General features: G+C 39.2%; 1 protein-coding gene across 2 annotated transcripts in view; it reads right to left on the bottom strand.

The window, feature by feature from the left end:
• Positions 1-205: 205 nt before the first annotated feature.
• LOC127417413 (plasmanylethanolamine desaturase-like) overlaps positions 206-16,322 on the bottom strand; it is a 49,933-nt gene continuing 33,816 nt past the window's right edge. For both annotated transcript variants that reach the window (XM_051657453.1, XM_051657454.1), the window contains 3 exons: positions 8,574-8,718; positions 7,518-7,730; positions 206-1,958 (listed from right to left, as the gene is read on the bottom strand). In XM_051657453.1, the coding sequence (XP_051513413.1) occupies positions 1,837-1,958; positions 7,518-7,730; positions 8,574-8,718 (480 nt within the window). In that variant the 3' untranslated portion in view covers positions 206-1,836. The remainder of the gene's footprint in view (positions 1,959-7,517; positions 7,731-8,573; positions 8,719-16,322) is intronic.

Genomic DNA, 16,322 nt, shown 5'->3' with positions numbered 1-16,322 from the left:
TCGGGTAGAAGAGATTGTTAAGACTATTTTGTCTCATTGTTAAATCACCTCAATGTACCCTGCAGATTTTCTGTACAATTACCTTTGCAAAGCTCTATAATTGTTTTAGTCTTATTTTAACCAAGAGAACAAAAACAAAAACCTTTCTTACTTAGTTTTAAACCTTTTAAAATGACCCAAGTGACATAAAACACAATATCAAATGTTATTTATTAAATATTTATTAATTCATACAGCTAATAAAAACATTGGTTTAAGGCAGACTAGCAGCGAGCATTAGCTGCAAGATGGAAAGAAAAAACACAAGGCTTGAATGTATTACTGTAGTAATATATATTTACAAAAATTCAAAACCAGACAATGAAACCCAAATTATGGAGCTGCAGCTGTCCTATGTTAACATGAAAACATGATGTTGAGACAAACTGTACTGAAACAGAGCACTCTATGAAAGCTTCCTTACTCTTTTCCATTTACCATAATTCCACAGGAATTCAGGTGAGAGTGTAAGTGTTTTTTGGATGTACAGCACACTCAAAAAGTGTGTGTGTGTGTGTGTGTGAGAGAGAGAGAGAGAGAGAGAGAGAGAAAGGAGGGAGTTTGTTTGGCTGTTTTTCTAACCAATTTCACATTAAAAAAAAGTATAATTGGTCAAATAGAGAACAAATATCATTCCATAAGAAAATAATAAGAAATCATTAATGATTTTCTTTAATAAAGCCTAGTAACTTAAAATTCAGATTCAAATCGACCTTTTCTACAAGTGACCTTTTGCTATTATAACCTTTGCTAAACCACTGGGCCACAGGATACAGGAGGAGGACATTACTAGCTAGACTGCTAACACTACAAATATCAATAACATCACGCTAACACACCATAGACGCAATCAATGCTCATCGTCACAAAGCCCCGGTAAGCTGATGAGAAATAAGTGTAATGGGTTTTTGTACGTAAGGCCAAAATGAGCTCAGTAAGAGACATTCAGGGAAAACATTCAGATGGGTCAACTGAGCACTAACCATGCAGGTTGGCCAACAAAATCCTTTCCCTGGGTTTTAAACCCTTCAGTGAGAAGTGGATTCTCGATGCTTTCTTTCACCCAAACCAAAGGGTGGGTTTTAATATGGAGACAACACACATCACTTCTGATGTGCATTTGTGAATCGGATTTTAACCAGTAGAAAGTGTTTTCACCTGTGATTAATCTTCTCTTGCTGTTTCTGATCTGACTCCAAAATCAAATCCACATTTAATTGCCTCTCTTACTCCACATGAAAACCATGCTGGGAAATCACAACATGGTTTTGGTCCTCTGGAGAGCCCAACCTCCAGAAAACATACCTTTTACAAACTGAAATGAGAAAATCGTGGTTGCCTCTCTTGGGCATTGCAAGACTGCATGTAGAGATGGAGCAAAGGAATGTGTGAGGAACAGTTTAACAAAAGGTGTCTCTCTTATCATCCTCCCAACTGTATGAACCCATTATTTTAACATAGTCTTTGTCTTTCTATTCTTTCTTTATGTATGGACATCTACAAAAAGTCAAGTCGAGGAGGAAGAAGCCAGAGGAAGAGGAACAGGCGATGGCTTGTGTGTAGTAGACCTCAGTGACAGGTAAAGGCCCTAGCATTAAGAGTGATCTGTGATTCAGTGCTGTGGAGGGTTTGGGGTTAGATGGAGGGGAAAGGAAGATTAGGAGAGAGAGAGAGAGAGAGAGAGAGAGAGAGAGAGGAGAAGTTTGGGGTCCAAAGGTAAGGTCAATATTCAGTTTTTTCCCTCCTCCTTGGCAGAGGGAGAGGTGATTAGGGAGGGGTACAGTCCTGCTGTCCTGATCAGTCTGTTTTCTTGGCCCAGGCCAGGTCATCGCAGCGTGGCTTCTGACCCGTCAGTTTCTCGATCAGCCACTCCATTCTCCGCCAAAAACCCACTCTGTCCAGCGGATAGTTCAACCACCCTGACAGAGAGAATGTTAGAGAGAGAAAAAAGTTTTTTGTCATGTATTTTATTTTGTTTATTTATTTATTTTTTTTGTTTTTTTTTTGAGGGGGAACCAGGGGCAGTCCTGGCTTACTTGGTGCCCTATGCAAGATAAGTCATGACCAAAGGGAAAAACTGACCTTTTATCTAAATATAAAAGTATTTCGTTTATATATAAAAAAAAAAAAAAAAAAAAAAGGAAAAGCAAAAGCAAAAATCGTGGTTAAACTAAAGCAATTACAATGGAAGAGAATGGGGCCAGTCCATAAACATTAAAATACACAAGACATGAACATTATACATGATAACCTGATTTTAGTATGATAAAATCCCTTACTAACCTTGTCTGTGTAAAGTTATATCCAACTATTACAACTTGGCTGTAATGACGATGTTACCCCAGTAAATCCCTGATTTTTATCACACTAACATCATGTAAGCACATGTAATGTTTAAGTCTTGTGGCTTTACTTTTGATTTATTTATTTATGGACTGGTCCCATTCACTTCCATTTTAAGTGCCTTACTGTAACTGTAATTTTCACTTTTTTAACCCTAACCCTAACTTTTTTCTATACACGGGAGACGAGTTGGAATAATTTTTTGTGGTTATCAACATTATGTCATAAATGCTGTTGATTGAAATGAACTTGTATTGCACCTGAAACATTCCTTTAATAGTTCTTTATTTAAGTATATACTAGTATCCTGTCCTTTATGAGACACACAACTTAACATTTTTTCATTAACTAAGCAACACTGCAACTGAACTTCACAGCCAGGTATCACCATTCAATTTATGGAAAAAAGGAGCTTTGACATTTTGTTCCATGGGGAAAAAAAGTTCTACGAGTTTGGAGTGGCATGAGGTTTTCAGTTTAGAGCAAATGATATGTGGAAGGCAGGACTTGATTGCACTGACTAAATGTAGACATGTCAATGCTTCTACAGCACATCAGTAAAACATCTCTTTTTGGGTTTAATAAAAATGTTTTTAAAGTTTCAATTTTCAAAGATACAAATAAATATATTTGGAAGTTGCATAAAAAATTTGCTTGGCTCGAAAATCAAAGGGGGCACGTTTTCAAAAAAACGAAAAACATTCAAACCTCAAACCACATTTTCAAGATTGTCAGAAAATATCAAAAGGCACATGATACAGGGGGAGGACAGGACACTCATGCATCTGTTGCAGCAAAAACTATTTAAGCTGCACACCATCACTATATTCAAGAGTTGTCAGTGCATTTCTGTATTCTTAATTATTCTAATGTTCATTAAAGGGATATTCCGGGTTCAATATAAGTTAAGCTTAATCGACCACATTTGTGGCATAATGTTCATTACTTCAAAATTAATTTGGACTTGTCCCTCCTTTTCCTTTATAAAAAAATAAATATATTCTGGGTTACAGTGAGGCACTTACTGTAAAATGGAAGTGAATGGGGCAATTCATAAACATTAATATACTCACTGTTTCAAAAGTATAGCCAAAAGACATGAACATTATGCGAGTTAACATGATTTTAGTGTGATAGAATCACTTACTAACCTTTTCTGTGTAAAGTTATAGCCAATTTTACAACTCTGTTGCCATAGCGACGTAACGGCATCAACACTGTTATCCCACAAAAACAACAATTTAAACAACTTTACAGCTCAAATAATACACAAGTTTTAACAAAGGAAATTTATGCAAGTGCTTTTACAAAATTACAAGCTTTACATTTCTGCCTTTAAACCCTCCAAAAATTGGCCACATTCACATCCATTGTAAGTGTCTCATTGTAACCTCGAAGAAGGAACGATTCAAAATAAATGTTTGTGGTAATCAACATTATGCCACAACATGCTGTCGACTGAATTGTAATGAACCCGGAATATTCCTTTAATTTCTTGTTGAATGTTTATGTCATTCAGTTGTACACTGTAGTTATTACTACATTATCGATACCTTTTTTCCCTCTTTGTCAATATTATGTAAAATAAATCACCAAAAAAGAACTCTGAATTGAACTGAAATAGGAACAGAGAGAAGGAGAATCACATGGGTTTCATGTGCAAAACCGACCAGGCAAATTCATTCTTGTCAGTGAATGGCATACTTCTTAGAAAACTCACCAGCAAGAGTAAAGAGAGTAATGCTGGGAAGAGAGAGAACAGTGAGAGACCAAGGACAAAAGAGCAAGACAGGAAGAAATTGGGGAAGGCACAGAGAACAACATCAGAGATGGTGAGACACACAAGCTCCTGGATGGTGACTCCCAGGGGATGGACAGAAGATCAGGCGCTAGCAGTAGAGTAATGTACACACTTACTGCAATAAATATGTTGCAGCACCCCACCCCCAGCCAGCCCGCCTGAACTCCACTACACACACACACACACACTTCTGTTGTGCTCCCAGACACGCATTCCATCGGGTTTTGACATGAAAACCGTTTTAGACACTCACACACAAAAATGTGCAGGACACACGCACGCACACACCTGCTAATCACACAAGTTCACACAGACAAACCAACTTGCAATGATTAAAATGCATAACAGTCTCACACACACACTCTCTTTGGGACTTTCACAAACAAAAATGTAACGAACAGTACCATTTTAATACCATGGTTGTTTGTACACTGTATGTACCATGGTAGCAGGGCTGGGTGACACAGCTTAAAAATGAATAGATATTTTTCAGCCTTGCCTTGAAGCGACTTCCAGTGAACATTTTTGAGTGATGACACAACAATCAGATTGAATCAGATTAAAACAGATGAAAATGAATCGAACTTACCACTCTATCGCCAATCTCTGACTTAACGTTTTTAGAATTGCAAGTCGCAAGGCTCGAAAGAATTGCGAAATTAGTCGAATATCATGCTCTTTAAGAAACTTAATAGCAAAATCATTGCTAATATATTGTGAATATTCAATATAACACCCAGCCCTACATTATATTACAATGGTATTCTGTGACGTACCTGGGAGTACCATGCAAATACCATGTTATATGAATTCAGATTCATAGTAAATATCTGACATCATTTCTATTCTAAGGCACAGCCACAATACTTTATTCTAAGGGCTCCCTGGTAATGACACCATAAACTACTTTACTCATTCAAGCTAATACAGACATGCTCTTGGTTCTCTGTATATACACCGTACTGTTCCTCTGTCATGTCTATGTCGGCTCCATGTGTGTGTTTGTACTCTGTTTTACAGCGATCCTTTTGGTGCATGAGGAGTGCAAAACAGCTCATCATGTTTGTTTGATTTTTCATCTTTGTCAACCCCCCCCAGCAGGTTAGCATTAAATATACATAGAGGTTGTCAGCCACTAGCATACACAAAGGCGGGCCCTGGGCCCCTGGGGACTCGGGAAGGGAGGGTGGAGGAGCAGTGCTCACACAGAGAGACTCCCAAGTGTGTGTGTGCGCATGTGTATGTGTGGGAGAGAGAGAGAGAGGGAGAGAGACCCTCTCCTCTCCCTTCATCAGCATTTCCCAGTGGGATCAGGGAGCAGCAGTGGAAAGGAAAGTGGGAGGGTCAAAAGGACCGGTCTGCACTCTGGAGCATGCGTGCTCTCACACATTGTTGTCCGCTGGGGCACAGGGTGACGCACAATCATCCTCGCTCCGCTCTCACCTAGAGACGCAAGTCGCATACTGAGTACTCGAGTTATCATGGGAGTTTAATGCCTTCACACAAAAACTTACAAGCACACACACACACATACAGCTAAACTACCGCTGACTTTTAAAAGTTATTTGAACTAGAGATAGACAGTAATAATCATTTTGTTCAATATTTCATTTTACTACTTAAAACGTTCAACCACAAATGGCAATTCTGTCATCATTTACTTACCCTCATGTTCTTCCAAACCAGAAAGGAGATGTTAGGCAAAATGACAACCTCAGTCACCATTCACTTTCACTGTATGGCAAAAGATGCGATAAAAGTGAATGGTGACTGCCGCAGTCAATCCCTAACATTCAACCCTACATCTCCTTTTGTGTTCCACAGAAGACAGAAAGTCATACAGGTTTGCAACAACATGAAGGGGAGTAAATGACAGAATTGTAATTTATTTTATTTTTTTGTGAACTATTCCTTTAATTGGTCATCCATTCATTAATATCAGGTCTACTGATAATTCCATTTGACATGTCTCTAAAGAATATCACCCAGCGACACCACTACATCACTGTGCGTTTAGCAGGAAACAACGAAATTCAAAGTTAAATACTGTAAGTTTAATGTGCTGTTTGCATAAATTATTTGACTTTTTACATAACAGCCATTCACGCTTAAAGGGATAGTTCACCCAAAAATGAAAATTCTCTCATCATTTACTCTCATGACAGCCCTCATGACAGCCCAGATGTGTATGACTTTCTTTCTTCTGCAGAACACAAATTAAGATTTTTAGAAGAATATTTAAGCTCTGTAGGTCCATACAATGCAAGTGAATGGGTACCAGAATTTTGATGGTCCAAAAACCACATAAAAGCATCATAAAAGTAATTCATGCTGTGATATGATAGGTGTGGGTAAGACGCAGATCAATATTTAAGTCCTTTTTTGCTAGAAATTCGTCTCCCTGCCTAGTAGGGGAATATATGTATGAAGAATGTGAATCATCAAAACACAAGAAGAATGTGAAAGTTAAAGTGGAGATTGACTGAGAAGGGAGGAGAATTTATAGTAAAAAAGGAATTAAATATTGATCTGTTTCTCACACATACCAATCATATTACTTCTGAAGACATGGATTTAACCACTGGAGTCTAATGGATTCCTTTTATGCATATTTATGTGATTTTTTGAGCTTCAAAATTTTGGCACCCATTCACTTGCATTATATGGACCTACACAGCTGAGAAATTCTTCTAAAAGTCTTCATTTGAGATCAGCAGATGAAAGAAAGCCATACACATCAGGGATGGAATAAGGGTGAGTAAATGATGAGAATTTTCATTTTTGGGTGAAGTACACCTTTAATAGTAAGAGTGAGAGTACAGAACATCTTGGCACATAGAATTTTAAGCAAATTGTATATAATTTATAAAAGAAAATATATATATAATTATTATTAAAAAAAATTATAATGCATTTGTTTTTATTTATATAATATAATTATCTAGTTATTGTGTTAAAAAGCAGAAATAAAACACTTAAACATCGGTTCTCCATTTCCGTTATCAGACACTTAAAATAATCGTTACTGGTCAAACTCTAATTTTAACCCACTATTTACAGCTACTGGCAATGCTAGTCATGCTCCATGGAAGAATCCTTGCCAGATACTATAGGTCAACATGAATGACTAAATAAAAGGCCCTTGAAGGAAGTAAGAGCCTAGAATACGTCACTACCTGAATCTGATCCAGATCAGCCCACATTGATGCAGGAGAGAGCATACTATTGTTGTAAAAAAAGCCTCCGGGGCCCTGGGTATATTCAAGAAGTTCACTAGGCACTAATGCACTTTTAGATCAGGGGGGAATGAAGCATGTGTGCTCTCACATGGTACCTGTAGTGATGCAGTAGTATGTCTCATGTGGCGACACATGATGGATCCGGTGGTGTTTCTGTGGCAACACTAGATGGCAGTCCTGCAGTAGCGTGACCCAGCGTGGCAGGCCAAAGTAGCAGTGAGACCACTTGTGGATCTGATTAGTCATGGTGACAAAGACCGCCAACGCAAAAACAAAACATTCCCAGGGGTAGGACTCTGCAAGGGCATCTGGAAAAGAGAGATAGATGTAGCGGACAAGTGGCAGGATAGAGGAACAATGTAAAAGGTGGAGAGAGAGATTAAATAATATGCAAATTAGGATTGCATGCCTTAAGTGACATGCCCTAACCCTAAGTAAAAGTACCACCCTAACCCTTTAGTTTGAAAGTCAACATTCAAATTGATCTTCCACCTCCAATTTCCAAGTGTTGAGTAAATCATCAGACAGGGTTACTTAAACATGAGTCACAACATACAACTGATGTAGTGTTAGTGGAATCGAAACTTATCTAACCAAACATTGAGTTAAAGTCTACATGAAACGGTATTCGCAATCCATTTAACTTCCATAATCTGATTTATTTCTGAATCGAAAAGATTATTAAATGAGAAAAATGTAAGGCGGGACTTTACTCATTGGGAACTGATTGGTTGATTCACTTTCATGCATCTTTTTAATGTAATGAAAGTGATTGGTGACTGAGGCTAACATTCTGCCTTTCATCACCTTTTGAGTTCCATGGAAGAAAGAAAAGTCATAAAGTTTTTGAAAAACATGTGGGCGAGTAATTAATTTTTATGGGTGAACTATACTTTTAAGAAAGTCAATTTTATGTTGCCTTTAACCCATGCAGGGCTGAAATGGAACTGAGAACATTCCTTTTTTTTAAACCATATTCTCATTGTCGATTTTTCTTTCCTTTTTAAGGATTTCAAGTAGAATGTGAGACACACTGACCACTCCAGGATAAAGAGTCATATTCAGGTCACGCTCATTGGTTCTATAATGGTCATGCTGACTCACACTCATAGACACACTGGAAAAGTGAGTGTGCATGTGTGTGTTTGTACCTGGTGGGTAGGAGAGGAATTTATAGGCCATGTGGGTCAGAGGCAGGATGGTGATCATGCAGTTGTCTCCATTAGTCTCTATGAAGTCATGCCGGGTGATAGCCGTCGGATCAATGTGGTGCTCCCGGAATGGACGAATAAATGCCTGAAAGGAAAGAGAGAGGTTAAGAGAGTTGGTGGGGAGAAGGGAAAAGGGAGGTTAAGGTTCAATTGAAAACCGGGCGGGGGTGTCTAGAACTGTGATTCAGACCCATTACCCTGTGGCAATGAATGGGTCCGTCTTCTGATCAGACAGTGCAGGGTCAAGTTAAGAGGTACCGGTGTATTACAATGATAAATACAGTTAATGTGAGACACAGTATGGTTAAAATGAGAGTGACAATTGCATTCCATGACCAAACGATTTATTCCGTGAGTGTCCAATTACAGGGGATTATAAAGATAAAGTGAGCAATGTTCAGGTGATATGAATAGTCTTCATATCATGTGATATACATCATTTTAAACATTTTTAAAAAATACTTTTAGCTTCTTTGTTTAAAAATTTAGCAATAAAAAAATAAATAAAAAATTAACGTCATGTCAATTGTGAAAAGACTTTCCGGTCTTATGGAAGTTGCCATCTTTGATATTTACATTCTTAACTGTCACTATGGTTACAGATGTTATTCATGGCTATCGCCAGAACAAAAAGGGGGCTTGACTTTGATCCCTCATTCATAAAGAGAGCATTCAATCCGCTCTTTTAAGCTATTGTATGAACAGGCAAATCAGTAAATACGGTTGTCAATCCCAAACACAGCCTGTGTGAATGTAGGCTTAGAGACAGTGTACAGGCTGTGAGGGGCACTACTGTAAAACAGGTCTTGCATTTTACAGTGAAGAATAAGAAAGAGGAAGGGGATTTATCCAAAACCATCAGTATAGAAACCAGAAGGATCTTCTGCTCTAAGTTTCCTACTGATCCTGAGCCATAAGACAGGATGTGGTGAGTTAGATGTTGACTGATAGAGAAGCAAATTGGCATGTTAGCATAACCAGGGCCTAAATGAATGATGGCGATGGGGCACGAGCTACACATTATGGAGTTTCCTACTGATCCTGAGGCACAATACAGGATGGTGTGGAGTTAGATGTTGACTGATAGAAGCAAATTGGCGGGTTTGCATTACTCAAGACCTAAATGAAAGATGGTGCTGCGTCGTGAGCTACACATTATGGAGCGGAGAGATACCTGGCATTAAACGGCACTTCCCCATGGCTCAGATCCAGCATCATGAAAAACCATAACCCAGCAGCACCTGTCACTCACACCCAGGAGTGCTGCTTTGAGACGGGCGCCCGTCTGCGACCATGCGGGTGTCGCAAAATGAAAGGGAGTAAGAGAAAGGATTGTATAAGCACAAAGGAAAATACAAGAATGGAGGTAATTTATTTTCCACATAAAAAGAAGGAATCGTTTGGAGCCACATTACCATAGTGTTTCAAAGGCAGAGTGCGGGGGGAAAAATGTCATTATCGTGTGTTTGTGGGTGGAACTCAATCACACCTATATCTGAGAGCGCGTGGCGACACTCTGCTGGAGCAGAGAAAACTATCTGTTGATATTTTAACAATTATGCTCCCTCCTGTTCTCCTCGTTTCCTTTCTCGCTTTCTGTGCGCGAGATTAAAAGAGCACTAAGCCCCAGACAGCACACAGTGTTCATGTCGCCTCACCAGCACACCGCGGCAAACCTGCACCTCTCCGCAGCTAATCCCACACCGTTTAACAGCCTGCCTTGCCCTTACCCGCCTTCTGCCTAATCATGACTCACATCTTCGGATTGCCTTAGCAACCCAGCCGAAGACAGTAGCCTGTCCTCCCCCACCCTTAACCAAGAGCGCACATGAGAGATCCATTTCATTTCTTTTGCCTTTCTTCCTGCTCCCCACACTCTTTGCTCTTAAGTGCCTGTTTAATCACGGTCATTAATGATTCTCCCTCAAGTTGGTGCTTCTTGTTTGAACATGTGGACAAAAAGCCATATATATCGGTCCGCTAAGTGCCGCCTTTAATCTGCTGGTTAAGGGTCTTAAAGCGCTGTGTTCTGGATGTCTGTAAATTCCCCCACTTTTTTTGAAGTTCGATCACTCCCAGGTGGCGGATCCTAATTATCCTCGACAGCAGAAGGATCGGCGTGGCTGCGAAGCTGGGTGGAAACCCCTTCACGGTAGGGTGGTGTGGCTGAGCCATTTTACAGCACAGACGGATGCTGATGAAAGCAAGAGAATTCGGGCCCCTCGGCCTGATCCACAGTAGGGGCCAGACAGGCCATTCAAATGACCTGCTCAATAGAAACCAGAGATGGCAGGCTCACAGCATCAGAGTCATGGTCATGTAGGACAACTCAGGGCATTAATGACCAGAATGTAAACATGGCTCCCTTTTATGAAGCAGGATGTCATCTTTGTACATCACTCAATGGCCAGAAAAATGGAAGCTTCAAGGGATAGTTCACCCAAAAATGTGAATTCTGTGAGCATTTACTTACTCTCATGTTGTTACAAACCTGTATGTCTAACTTTTTTGTGCAAAACACAAAAAGAGAAAATTTGGAAAATGTTCTGATCATTTTCTTCCATGCATTGGCCATGAATAGTGACTGGAGATGTCAAGACTCAGAAAGGATGCAAAATCACTATATATCATAAAATTATTCACATGACTCATGCTTTCTATTCCAAGTCTTCTGAAGCCATACAAAAGCTTTGTGTGAGGAACAGACCCAAATTTAAGTCATTATTTACAGAAAAACTTGGCATTTGTCATCCTCATGGTAGAGAGTAAATAATGGCAATATCAGGGAATTTATATTTATTGACCAATAAAATTCCATGACTTTTCCAGTTATTTGTGATTTCTGGAAAAAATTTAATCATTTTGATTCAGACTGATTCGCTAATGAATCATTCAGAGTAAATTGTAAACCATTTTAACCTACTAACTGAAAAGAACATACTCAAAAGAATGATTCACTCACAAATCGGACATCACTTTGGCTTGGGAGCAAGTTCTACTCTACACAAGCTCTTACCAAGAGCAAACTTTATGTGATGAAATATTTTAGAGCAGAGCATAACTAGAAAAATGTATGTTCACTATCGACATTTCCATGACTTTTAAGACTTAGCTAATTTTCCATGAATTTCCAGGCCTGGAATGCACAATTCTAAAATTCCCTGATATTTCCAGATGTTTCAAGACTGTGGGAACCCTGCATAATTCTCAGTTTTGGGTGAACTATCCCTTTAAGTGTTAGTTCTACTAGGAAGACTCGTAGTGGTAAACTACTGAACTAATTAACAACTGAAGAATAGGAAAGATTGGTGTTACTCAAAGGAAAAGCCTCAAACTGTGAAAATGTCATGGCCATACACTTTGTCAATTGTATCATGAACATTGCACCACATGTATACTTGTCATAGTTTTTCTCTGTAATAGTTTTTAACAATCCAGATTTTCAGAAGTGATAATTGGCACAGGGGACCAGATTTAGCTTAGGTTAGCCATTTGTCCACTGCCAGTCTATGGTCCCCTTCCACATAATACCACAATGACCCCTGTCAGCATAAAAACACATAAACGCTTCCAGATTCATGGCTCCTACTTGTCCAACACAAAGAGCAAGTGTCGGCTGCTTTTTAATTGGACAGTGAGGGGGTGACCTTTTCTCTGATAGGGCAAGGAGAGTGCGACCATACTATGCATTAATGTAACCCTCCAGGGTATTCCCTGCACCCTTTGGGGTTGAGAGTGGGGGGGTGAGGAGGGAGGGGTTAGATGTGGCGCTCCAGGAAAGCAAGAAGGGTGAAATTCCCTGGAGTGGAGATGGCATTTTACACTCTCTCCGTTTTAGAGCCTGGTAAACCACAACAGGCCAATAGAGCAAAAGCTGATATGAAAATTAAACAGGGCAATTTGTTAAAATCAAACAAGAAACTATGCTTAGAGGCCACACTGTGCATGAGAGAGTGCATGTGTGTGGGTGCATTGTGGACATTGATGTAGAGTCAAGCATGTGTGCCTGAGATGTGGGCTTATCTCCCGAGATATAGTGCAATTATAACTGGACGTGCCCACATACCTGCAGTAAATCACATTCATAAGGCAGGGTAGTATGGGACGGTTATGTCATACATACATCTGAATTACTGGTTAAAATATATAAAGCTAATCTAGACCAAAGGCCCATTGCTGATGTAAATGTAACACACAGAAAAAATCTGAGTACATCTCAAATAAAAAATATTAATACAGGGCTTTTTGGGGTCCTTATACTGACTGGTCAACTGCTGCATTCTGTGGTCAAATATTTTGTATAATGAATGCTAAAGGCTGGAATACACTACACCAGTGGTTCTCAACCTTTTTGACTCCAACACCCCCTATTGTTAAAGACAACATATGATGAGCCCCCCAGGATCTGTCAGTTTATGTGTTGTAGGCCTGCATCTTGATTTTTCATAGAATTTTAATAAAGTTACAGGTGCATCTCAATAAATTAGAATGTCGTGGAAAAGTTCATTTATTTCAGTAATTCAACTCAAATTGTGAAACTTGTGTATTAAATAAATTCAGTGCACACAGACTGAAGTAGTTTAAGTCTTTGGTTCTTTTAATTGTGATGATTTTGGCTCACATTTTACAAAAACCCACCAATTCACTATCTCAAAAAATTAGAATATGGTGACATGCCAATCAGCTAATCAACTCAAAACACCTGCAAAGGTTTCCTGAGCCTTCAAAATGGTCTCTCAGTTTGGTTCACTAGGCTACACAATCTGCTGATCTGACAGTTGTCCAGAAGACAATCATTGACACCCTTCACAAGGAGGGTAAGCCACAAACATTCATTGCCAAAGAAGCTGGCTGTTCACAGAGTGCTGTATCCAAGCATGTTAACAGAAAGTTAAGTGGAAGGGAAAAGTGTGGAAGAAAAAGATACACAACCAACCGAGAGAACCGCAGCCTTATGAGGATTGTCAAGCAAAATCGATTCAAGAATTTGGGTGAACTTCACAAGGAATGGACTGAGGCTGGGGTCAAGGCATCGAGAGTCACCACACACAGACGTGTCAAGGAATTTGGCTACAGTTGTCGTATTCCTCTTGTTAAGCCACTCCTGAACCACAGACAACGTCAGAGGCGTCTTACCTGGGCTAAGGAGAAGAAGAACTGGACTGTTGCCCAGTGTTCCAAAGTCCTCTTTTCAGATGAGAGCAAGTTTTGTATTTCATTTGGAAACCAAGGTCCTAGAGTCTGGAGGAAGGGTGGAGAAGCTCATAACCCAAGTTGCTTGAAGTCCAGTGTTAAGTTTCCACAGTCTGTGATGATTTGGGGTGCAATGTCATCTGCTGGTGTTGGTCCATTGTGTTTTTTGAAAACCAAAGTCACTGCACCCGTTTACCAAGAAATTTTGGAGCACTTCATGCTTCCTTCTGCTGACCAGCTTTTTAAAGATGCTGATTTCATTTTCCAGCAGGATTTGGCACATGCCCACATTGCCAAAAGCACCAAAAGTTGGTTAAATGACCATGGTGTTGGTGTGCTTGACTGGCCAGTAAACTCACCAGACCTGAACCCCACAGAGAATCTATGGGGTATTGTCAAGAGGAAAATGAGAAACAAGAGACCAAAAAATGCAGATGAGCTAAAGGCCACTGTCAAAGAAACCTGGGCTTCCGTACCACCTCAGCAGTGCCACAAACTGATCACCTCCATGCCACGCCGAATTGAGGCAGTAATTAAAGCGAAAGGAGCCCCTACCAAGTATTGAGTACATATACAGTAAATGAACATACTTTCCAGAAGGCCAACAATTCACTAAAAATGTTTCTTTTATTGGTCTTATGATGTATTCTAATTTTTTGAGATAGTGAATTGGTGGGTTTTTGTTAAATGTGAGCCAAAATCATCACAATTAAAAGAACCAAAGACTTAAACTACTTCAGTCTGTGTGCACTGAATTTATTTAATACACAAGTTTCACAATTTGAGTTGAATTACTGAAATAAATGAACTTTTCCATGACATTCTAATTTATTGAGATGCACCTGTATATTATTTTAATAACTTATTTTAAATATTTTTTAGTTATACTGTGGCCCCCTTGGAAGTTTGTTGAGGCCCCCTGGTTGAGAACCACTGCACTACACGATTTTAACACAGGTTCAGTGCCACTTTGCAGTTGGTGCTCATCGGCTCCAGTCTGCAGATTTTGGGCTAGTCTGAGTAGACAGATTTCACAGAAAATCGTTTAGTATATGATGGGTACATATGCTGATTCCTTACCCCTCCAACTATGATTCCATCTAGTCCGAGTATATCAAAAATTATATTTTTACCCGACTATAGAGGAAATCTAGAAGTGTATGATGCACAAGTGATGTTCAAGCTTGCAGTGCCAGGAAACAAAATAATTTTGTTGGCACAATGTTATTTAACCAAGTAGAAAATGCTTTGTTTTTCCTGGAACAACATTCTTCGCAAACAATCATAGCCCTAACTAGGGATGTGCACGAGTAATCAAATAATAGAGAACTTGTTCTGCACCAGCTACTTAATTAAAAATACTACTCAAATGTTGCAAATTCATATTCCTTTCCACATTTCCCTGCCGTGAGCAGCACTGAATTACACTGTTTTCCATGTTACAGTTTTTCCCAATTGTTTACACACTAAAATTGGAACTTGAAACACAAATCACTAAAACCTGTTACTCATGTACCAAATCCCTAAACCAAGTCTGCGAAATTGCAAGCACAATTCCTGCTTTACACTCAGTTTTCAATTCTATATCACACTACACACAGTTCTCTACATTAGGCACAACATTCAAAATTAAAATCTCTTTAGTCCCTTTGGAAAGCAACGCAAATCACAATATCAGGCTCTATACACCAACTAGCAACACCCACTCTTCACAGGTGTAAACACTAGTTGCTGAATTATTCACTTAGAAATCAGTTTTAGCACTATAAAAGGCCACAGATGAGCTCTCCTATTTTGGAGGAAAATGGAAGTCAATGGTGAAGCAAGAGCTAGAGGTGCAGGTGTGAGAGTAAGATGAGGAAGAGGAGGACGAGGAAGGACAGTTGTCTCAGATGAGATCAGCGCCACATTGGTTGACCATGTGCTCAACCATGGATTGAGTATGAGTGAGGCTGGGCAGAGAGTCCAGCCCAACCTGAGCCGCTACATGGTTGCATCTACCATCAATACATTCAGAAATGAGAACCGGTAAGTTATCTACCATCTACACTATGCTCTTTATCAGAATCAGAATCAGAATCAGCTTTATTGCCAAGTATGCTTACACATTTAAGGAATTTGTCTTGGTGACAGGAGCTTCCAGTGTACAACAAAACAAAAGCAATACAAAAACAGCAGCAAGACATAGATAATAATAAAAAATAAAACTAATTATACACATACGTACAGACACCCACATACATTCATACACACATACACTTGGGTAGTGAAAATCTAATACAATCTGTTAAGTACAGTGCAAATACAAATCTGTTATGTACAGTGCAAAAAACAAAAATAATTTATTATTTTTTTTTCCCAGAGGAATGAAATGGCAGAAGAGGTTGGATGTGTTAGATAAATACAAAAAAGACTAAACTGTGTATTGCACATAGTTATTGCTCAATGGGGCAATTTAACTGTTCATGAGATGGATAGCCTGTGGGGAAAAAAAAC

The sequence above is a fragment of the Myxocyprinus asiaticus genome, chromosome 26, assembly GCF_019703515.2.
Source record: "Myxocyprinus asiaticus isolate MX2 ecotype Aquarium Trade chromosome 26, UBuf_Myxa_2, whole genome shotgun sequence".
NCBI lineage: Eukaryota > Metazoa > Chordata > Actinopteri > Cypriniformes > Catostomidae > Myxocyprinus > Myxocyprinus asiaticus.
Note: the sequence above shows the minus strand (reverse complement) of the source record. Positions and strands in the feature narration are given on the sequence as shown.